At 53.0% G+C, this 9,289-nt stretch overlaps 1 protein-coding gene across 1 annotated transcript; it reads right to left on the reverse strand.

The window, feature by feature from the left end:
- Window positions 1–6,976, reverse strand: LOC122384699. The gene is made up of 4 exons (XM_043372352.1): window positions 6,739–6,976; window positions 3,451–3,668; window positions 1,669–1,938; window positions 1–1,118 (listed from the first exon to the last, which is right to left on the reverse strand). The coding sequence occupies exons 1-4, from the start codon at window positions 6,974–6,976 to the stop codon at window positions 906–908; spliced, it is 939 nt and encodes a 312-aa protein (XP_043228287.1). The 3' UTR covers window positions 1–905.
- Between the last annotated feature and the right edge of the window lie 2,313 nt (window positions 6,977–9,289).

The following is a 9,289-nucleotide window of genomic DNA, read 5'->3' on the forward strand; positions in this document are numbered from 1 at the left end:
TACGCAAGTATCACATATTTAGGAATGCACAGTGGCTGAACGGTATGATCGCTCACAGCTCACTGTCAAGATTTCGGCGTGCTAGTGTTTCGTACCGACATTCACAGCTTGTCAGGGAAGCCGCAACTGCCTCGCGAGTCGTATAAAATGAACACAGATCTCGATGACATGTCGCCATTGAAACAATCTGCAATTATCGCTTCAGACGCAAATATGGTTGAATTGCGCCTGTTAAATTCAAGCGCCACCCACGTCCCTTATGTGGACAATTTTGGGCTGTCTTCTCCGTGGGTGCTATCGCTTGAATCTAGAAAAATAACATTTTTCTCCCTCCGATAGACATGAAGCACGCGCTGTGTAGCCGGTATTGCCGTAAACCAAACACCGAAAGTAATCGAGCTTGCTGGAAACGGTCAGCGTTTAGTCAGCCAACGTTACTTACTAGTTAGCAGCTGCAAACAGCTGCATGACACAGTTCAATCAGGTACATAATCATGTAGCGCGTCGGACTCTGCGCTCAACTTCCCTTGCTTGATGTGGTCACAGAAGAGTGACAAACACATTGCAATAGTTTGATGGCACGTGTCTCACTGCCGTGAAAAGCGCCTTAGCGACTAAGGTCCTCCCAGGCAAGGTGTTTGCTGAACACCGATAAATCCGGCCGGACTCGTGATGAGGCCGTTACCATCAGGCCGGCGGCTTTTGACGCCTTGACATTCCGTAGAGGGCGGTTTTGGCCGCTCCGCCGGGGCCCCTGGCCTTGTCGACGTCCGACGGGCGCCGTCGTTCATTGGCTCGTCTAATGCCCAGTGCTGCGGCGCGGCCGGGGTGCCGGCGCGCCGCTGCGGTCGCCGGAGAGCGGCGTCACCACTCCTCGGCCCCCGCCGGGCCCCCGGCCGTCGCCGCTAGTCGGCCGCCGACTGTTCTCGAAGTGCGCGCACCACCGTGTGCACGTGCCCGATGTAAGCCTTGTACTCGCGCATGAGCACCCAGTTGCGCAGGTCCCTCTCGCGCGTCTCGTCCAGGTCTGGTCCGTCGTGCTCGAGGATGTCGGTGACGCGCGCCGCGTCCGCCTCCAGCTGCTTCTCGAGGAGCGCCAGCTGCAGCTCACACAGCAGCTGCGGGAGGGACAGTGGGTCAGAGGAGGGTCACACAGCTGTGGAAAGGCGTGAAAGCGAGTCAGAGGCAGCTGCAGAGGGAGGCTGAGAGGCTATCTACTGGAGAAGGCACAAGCGCTGGGATATGTTTTACCATTTCACGGGGAAATCTCGGAGGGACTGGGCCCGTGGCCAGGATTGCGTCAGGCTCTTCTGTCCCTGACGGGACGACAATGACTGGAAGGCTTAGCGCCAGATCGCCAGAAAAGGCGCTGCACTGTCCCGGGAATGGTGATGCCGTCTCCGTTAAATGACGCGAGACGTCGTTCAGTGGCCGGGGGATAACACGAACAGCGGAAACCAAAACACGCCAACTTCGCACGGAACAGCACTTACCTACCCTATCAGCATTTAGAGGGGTATGCTTCCCCATCCATATTTAGCATCGACCTGTGCAGCTCAGACCTCAGTTTCATCCGTGATTGAATGGGATTTCTCCGAAGGTTTCTTTTCTATCATTTCTGTTTCTCTCTCCCCTCTCTCCTTCCTCTCTCCGCCTCTCTCCACCCACCTGCATGAGTCCGGCCTGGACGGCGCGGAACAGCTCCAGGCCGCTGCCGTTGCCGGTGAGCGCCGCCTCCAGCGCAGCTCGCTCCAGACCGACGGCCAGCCGCTGCAGGTCGGCGAACAGGCGCGGCAGCGCGCCGGCCGCCGACAGCGGCGACTGCTGCGCCGCGTGCGCCGCCATCGTCTCCCGAACAAACTCGAGCCAGGTGACGTTGTGCTGGCCCCAGTCGCGCAGCATCTCCGCTTCGTCCTTGGCCGGGTACGTCTGCTCCAGCTGAGAATGGAGGGAGGCGGGGTCAGGGTACGGTCTGCTCCAGCTAGGCGAGGAACTTCGCAACGCCGTCAGTACCAGAGAAATTTTCACAGGGAGATTAAACTTACAGGACGTAGTATCCTCCAGAGGTCTCAGAAGTTGTACATCTCGGATTTTTCTTTTAGGTTACATGAGGTCAGGTCGGTCACGTGACCTCACAATGGGGAAAAATGAAAACTGCTATTTTGGCGCCGGGAACGATCTCAACTATCCCAAGCACACGGAATCGTGATTTCATGCGCTCCTTGCAAGGGCTTCACGTTTGCATTGTTGACCCTGCGTAATGTCATTTATGACGTCACTAGGGTCATAAGAGTTTTCGTCAATAACTCCCGACCAAATTGAGTTAGCGAGTCAAGAAAGCCTTCAATGGACTCAGGAAGACCTGCCGAATCGAACGATATGCAACATGACCTCCTTTGACCAACTTCGTGACCTGGGGGCTCTGACCTGACCTTGACGTGAGGGCAACACCTGAAGTTGACCTCACCCTAGCAAGAAGTATACCATTCGATGCCCCTGAGCGAGGCGAACACGATGATGCTAAAATCGCGGCTCTCCAGTCGTTTTTGCGAAGTTATTTATCAAAAACCTTACCCTGTCCTGGGCCGCTTGACCTGACCTCAGAGGTCACCAGTTGACCTGAGACCTTAAAATCGGGTAACAGTCGCTGCGTCTCGTAACGGCGCACACGCTCTTATTTCCTAAGGCTCTACCTCTCAGTATTCAGGGGCGAAACGAGAAGGGGGAGTCGTACGTACGGACCCCCCCCCCCCCCGGCCGCCGCTTAGGTAGAAAACCAATAGGTCTGGCGGGGGTTAAATCCTGACGCTTTTTTTGCGTCCGTGTGTGGGTTAGCATGTCGCCTCCCGACCGATCCTGTCTGGCTCTGCGGTCGCCGGCGGCGCTGCGGAGGTGACCGCAAGAGCCCCTCCTCCGGCGGGTCAACACCCGTCCGACCCTGAGGGCGCCCGGCCGGCCGGCAGACCGACTATCTGGGTAACCAGTGAGACCGCAGGCGGCGCCTGACACCCCGCTCCGCCACTTTCTCCGCCACATGACACATCGTGACGTCACGATGACGTAATGCGACCGGCGCGGCGGCGCGGGGGTGGCTGGCAGTGTGATTTGTCCCGATTTTATCGCTGTGGCATCTCGGCGTGGCATTGACAGGCTGTAATCCTCCCTTGATTCACCTGTATCAGTTTATTTGATGTACTTCTTTACCCGACTTTCAGATTCACATGAAGTTTAACACTTAGGATCTCGCGTGAGCTTTGTTGCAATAGTGAATGCCAGGTTTTCTCAATCCCAATATGATATGTGAGCATGAAAGGGGAATATTTATATCAGCGAAGAATTTTGATCACAGTGCCTCACGCCGTATCCACACAAGATCTTTGGTGACGAGTTCACATGCAGTTTCGCATATAGGGACAATTCGTTCCCCGTTACCCTACAGTCGGTACTCACGAATTTGTTCATTAGCCGGTTGACCTTAGGTCGGATGACGTCGATGACGCTGATGATTTGGTCGAGCAGTTTGGTCTCGGCGGTGGCCTTCCCGCCGGAGGCTGCCGCCGCCGCCGCCTCCAGGTTACACGGGTCTCGCCAGCTTCGTTTGACCGGTTTGGCGCTCACTGAGGTCACCAGAGCGGCGATCAGCAGGAGGGGGACCAGCGCCGACTGACCTGAGGGTTACACAGAGGGACCGGGTCACCAGAAACCAGCGCCGACTGACCTGAGGGTTATACAATACACGGAGGGACCGGGTCACCAGAAACCAGCGCCGACTGACCTGGGGGTTATACAGAGGGACCGGGGCGGGGTTACCAGAGCCCACAGCGCTCGCTCTAGATCAAGATACAAACGATGGATGCCAAAGATACGTGATCCGGATATGGTGTCGCCGGGAGACGTCTGGTGCAGATCGGCATGCTATCTCACATGAACAGCTTGGTGACTCAAATCAGTCTAACACCACTCGGACCAGGTTTGACTGCGACGAAGTCGAAGATTATCCAGAATTAACGGCAATCGGGGCGGTGAGAACAGCGGCGTGTCTTTACATTCTACACTAACACTTCCCCCCTCCCCCACGGCCCACGCACACAGAAACTCACATGGCTGACACCCTACGGCCTACTCCATCGTATTCCGCTGCGCCGGTCATGTTGATCATCTAAAAAGATGAAACCCAACAATCATTTGGCTCGCTCCTATTCCCGTATCTCGGCACTGCGAATGGCTAATCGTATTCCTCCGTGGCTAGGTATACTGTCCCGCAGGGCAGACGGGCATGCGGCACAGTATCAGCAGTGCTGTGCGCTTTGGTTCGTGTGTCGTAGGCGCGCCTCGGCGTGCCTTGACGATCATCGCGGGCGCTGGCGGATGGATGGCGGGCATTTTAGGCATGAGTTCCCCTCCCGGAGCCCGGTATTGATTAACCCGCGCGGGGCTGGGGTCTCCAGCCGAACGCGCGGGGCTGGGGGGGGGGGGGTAAATTTTACCCCCCCCCCCCCCGTTATCTCCCGAACTAATGGTCCGATTCGGAAAATTCAAACGCCAATCGAAAGATCTCATCACGAACAACTAAAAACATGTACTTAATTTTAAGTTCGAGGTCAAGGTCAAGGTCAGGTCAAGGGTACAAATTGCAAGTTCCTACAGTATCGGCCTTGCACCGAAGTTGCCGAAGAATGGAGTCATGGACTGAGACTGATCGCCCAAAACGTGCTCTTAGGCTACCAAGACAATATTCGTTGCATACAATATCATTCAGAGGTCAAGGTCAAGGTCAGGTCAGGTCAGGTCAGGTCACCAAAAACAAAATATAGAAAAGGGCATGTGCGACACATGTTTTATGGGTCATTTTACTCATAGAATTCAATAGGCACACTCAATAAGTGATATGAACCACATCTGGATGAATTTCAGTTCGAGGTCAGGTCAAGGTCAGGTCAAGTGAGGTCAAATTTTGAAGTTGGTTGTTAAGGCCTAAAAAGGTGTCTATCTGATGCAGTTTTTCACGGCGAATCGAATGGTGCTATTTTTGTTTCCGTACGAGGTCTAGAACTTCCAAAAAAGTCATTTTTCAAAATTTTTGTGTGTCGTGACGTCATACAATTTTGAATAACTCCCACATTTTTGAACCGATTCTTTTAAAACTTGGTATGTAGGTGCACATAGACCACTTCTCTTACATATATTCCGGTTTTTTTGATACACTCAAAATTTTGGATTTTATAGCTATTTTCCCAAAAAAGTCAGTTTTTTGAAAAAATTGGGCCAAAATCCAAAATTTTCAAAAAACCGAGATAGCCATTTTAAAGACAAAGTAGAATTACGTATATCCTTTTTTGTTGCGTCTTGATTCCTTTAAAAATGAAGATGTTAGCGGCGTTTGAACTTTTGCCGTTTTTTAGGCGAAAATGGCGAACATGACGTCATTAAAACGTCAATTTCTCAAAAATTTTCCGACGGATTTCGCTCAAATTTTCAGGGAACGTGTCAAATTGATGTAGGAAAAGGTACTGAAAGTTTTACGGCGCTGCGCGCCGCCGTTTTTGAGATATTGCAAAAATTCGCGAGGGGGGGGGTAAAATTTACCCCCCCCCCCCAGCCCCGCGCGGGTTAAGTTTCACCGCTTTTCTCGGACAGAAGGAAAACTACACAGTTTTTATTAGATCAAGTTTATTTAAAGTGTAAGTACATACGCTGCACTGATAGCAATGCGTTATGCGTATTGCGTAGCTAAGGAGTTCACTAATAAGCCATTAACATGTCGTGCCATCGCGCCATACATCATGTATAATCAACTGTAGAACGTGATTAAAAAAAAAAACTACGCTTTTTACTTTCTATAAGGTTTGCCTATATCTGGCATCTGCTGCCGATTTCTAATCCTACATATAGATGTATTCCTGTTTGGGAGCTATATTTATGTACCGAACACGGTAGATAAGGTAGGTACGTGGAAGCCGATTTATTCACCCTCATATTCCTGCCCAAGCAGCCCAGCAATATTACCGTGCTTTGCGGTTCCGTTAATCTCCTTCTCTCCCTAGACGGCTCCGAGCTCCTGAAACGCCCCTCGCTGGGAACCGGTGTTTCATGAAATGCGGGATTACCAGCCACGATAACGGTGCCGTCTGGCACGGCTAGTACGACCGCCGTCCATTCATGAATACTATATAGGTATGGACACGGCGAGCGTATTTATGTAGATGACTCATGACTGATGACTTACTCAACTTTTTTGTGTCGGCTCGTTCTGAGCTTAAATAGTTTATCCGATCGGCAACCATGTTTTTCTATCGATTTTTCTATTTTCTACCTACCGTATACGGTAGGTAACCAACCCGTGATATAGACCACATAACAAACTCTTTCAGTACCCATTACGCCAACTATAGTTGTGTGCTCACTTCAGAAATGTCGTACGTAGGTATTTCGATCGCCGGAGGGATCGGAATCCGTTTTTTTTTTTTTTGGAGGGGGTCGGACGTTGCCGGCCGGACACTCTTGGACGGACTCAGACTGCATTGACCTTTTGTGTTCGTTCATTGATTAGCCTAATAATACCTACTTACATTGTTAATTAGTGGACTTGTGACCCACAAAAGCTACCTACGTGCTCTTTGCTCAGCCTTTTTATTCATCTACGCTTATTGTAAAACTCGATTTAGGTACTATACCAAATAGAGACTCCCTGGTGGTCGACCCCTGGAGTATTCGGTTCCCCGGTTTCGGCTGACTCACGTGCCACTGGTCGTGCAGAGGTGTGTCGGGTGGTCCGGCGGGTGTCCCCGGTCGGTGTCTGACCCGCGCCCGGTCGTGGATCCCTCTCTGTTCCGCGGACACACAGGGCGCACACCCGACAGTCGCCGGCGGCACAGCCGCTGACGGGGCCCGGCGCGGCCGCCCCCGCAGCCCACCGGTCGCCGGCCGAGGCGCGCTCAGCACTGTCACACCCCTGAGACGGGCGCGCGAGAGACATGGCGGCTGGCGGGTCGCTGAGAGCCCCCCAAGGCTGCTGCGTACCGACGAGGACACTCTGATATCACCGACCGCCGCTGACTGTCGGCCGGCGCGGCGCAGACGGGTCTCTGAGAGAGCGGTACTCCCCGGACGTCCGCGGCGCGTCCCCTGTGCGGCAGCACTGCTGGCCGGCCGCGGCGGCGCTCCTCGTAAACAAAGGTGCTACCGGGAACTGCTAATCGGCCGGTCACTGTCACCGCTGGCTGTGCCGCCCGCCAGTCTCCGCCCTCGGCCAGACTCGGCGGGACCACTGCGACGGTCCCGGTCCAACCGAGCGGGACCCCGCGCCGGTCCCCGTCCCACAGCGCCTGTCCCCCATCCCACAGCGCCTGTCCCCTGTCCCACCGCGCCGCTCCCCGTCCCTCCGCATCTGTCCCCGTCCCACAGCGCCTGTCCCCTGTCCCACAGCGCCTGTCCCCTGTCCCACCGCGCCTCTCCCCGTCCCACAGCGCCGGTCCCCTGTTCCACCGCGCCTGTCCCCTGTCCCACAGCGCCTGTCCCACCGCGCCGCTCCCCGTCCCACAGCGCCGGTCCCCTGTCCCACAGCGCCTGTCCCCTGTCCCACCGCGGTGGGATCACCGCGCCGATCTCCGGCGTGGTGGGTACCTAAATGCACGTGCAAACACCAACTACCAAACCATACGGTGACTGTGATAACATGTGGGGCGCCACCACCTAGCCATACCCTACGGGAGAGAGGGAGAGACACGCACTATGCGGGAGACTGCAATAACTTGTAGGAAAACAGCATCAAGCCCATAGTTTTTTTTTTCGCGATAGCTCCAAGCACGCTGGAGATGGAGAGCTGAAACTTAGCATAGCTGATCTTTGATTCAAGCTGGATCTTTTGACACCAACTGCATTTTCGGGTCAGGTCAGGTCACTGACCTATAACGTCATAAGTGAACCTCTGCACGGTCTTTAGATGTCGCAACTTCGCAACGCCCTCAGTGTCAGAGGAGCTTTCACAAGGAGATGAAACTTTCAAGACCTAGTATCCATTAGAGATCTCACAGCTTGTATATCTCGGATTTTTCCTAAAGGTCGCATGAGGTCAGGTCAGTTACCGTGACCTCATCATTAGGTAGGTAGGTATACCTAAGTCAATGGGAAAAATGAAAACTGCTACTATGGCGCCGGCCGAACGATCTCAAACTATCTCAACCGCACGGTGACGGAATCGTGATTTCATGCACTCCTTGTAAGTTTGGACGCTTCACTTTTGCATTTTTGACCTTGCGTGACGTTAGGATGACGTCACTAGGGTCATTAGAGTTTTTCGTCAATAACTTCTGATCAAATTGAGTTAGCGAGTCGGAAAAGCCACCGATAGACTCGAGAAGACCTGCCGAATCGAATGATATGCGACATGACCTCCTTCGGCCAAGCTTGTGACCTGAGAGACTCTGACCTGACCGTAACCCGAGGCCAACACCTCAACTGACCGCACCCAGACAAAAAGTACCTATAGGTAGGTACCATTCGACGCGCTTGAGAAAGGCGAACACGATGCTGTCAGAGTCGCGGCTCTGCGACCAATTTTGCGAAGTTATTTGCCAAAAACCGAACCTTGGCACTTGGGCCACTTGACCTGACCTCGACAGTTGACCTGAGACCTTAAAATTGGGTACTAATCGCTGCATCTTGTAACGGCGCACACGCTCGTTTTTCCGCAACGCTCTAGCTCTATCAGGGGCGAAACGGCGAGAGGGGGTCGTACCCGCCCCCCTCCCCTCGGCCGGTGCATATTTAGAAAACCAATAGGTCCGGCGGACCTATTGGTCCGCCGACAGCCGTGCAGCCGTGCATATCTTTTCCGTGCATATCTACTCGTATCAATAGGACAGCCGTGCATATCTTTTTCCCAGCTCCCGGGGCCGGTAGGCCAAAGAGGTAGGTGGTACCTACCTACGGACTGGGTAACCTTGAGGCTCAAGCTGAATTCTAAGTGTGCACTGTGCAGGCCTCGTTTTTTACCAAACGAACCAGATCTATTAGTGTAGTTTAGGTATGAACCAGATTTATCGATTCACGGATGGGCTAAAACCATAAAAACCTAAACCATATAGCCTCCCTACTGGAAATTAATATGGTAAAATTGGTTTAGTTTACATTTAGTACTACGCTTGTTGCTTTGACACAAATATCCATAATTTAGTGATTTTTCTGACATTTAACCTTAGTTCCAGAAATGGTTGAAAATGATTACTATGATGATTAATGTCACGAATAAAGTCAGTTACTCATAATTTATTATAATATATTTGTTAAA

Source organism: Amphibalanus amphitrite, unplaced genomic scaffold (assembly GCF_019059575.1).
Source record: "Amphibalanus amphitrite isolate SeventyFive unplaced genomic scaffold, NRLGWU_Aamphi_draft 000196F_arrow, whole genome shotgun sequence".
NCBI lineage: Eukaryota > Metazoa > Arthropoda > Thecostraca > Balanomorpha > Balanidae > Amphibalanus > Amphibalanus amphitrite.

What these genes read in the sequence shown, in the direction of transcription:
- LOC122384699 (XM_043372352.1), bottom strand. Translation starts at nt 6,976, where the DNA reads ATGTCTCTCGCGCGCCCGTCTCAGGGGTGTGACAGTGCTGAGCGCGCC. An exon ending in CTCTGCACGACCAGTGGCAC is followed by an intron (nt 3,669 to 6,738) that starts GTGAGTCAGCCG and finishes TGTAACCCTCAG; the next exon opens with GTCAGTCGGCGCTGGTCCCC. An exon ending in TCCAGGCCGGACTCATGCAG is followed by an intron (nt 1,119 to 1,668) that starts GTGGGTGGAGAG and finishes TCCCTCCCGCAG; the next exon opens with CTGCTGTGTGAGCTGCAGCT.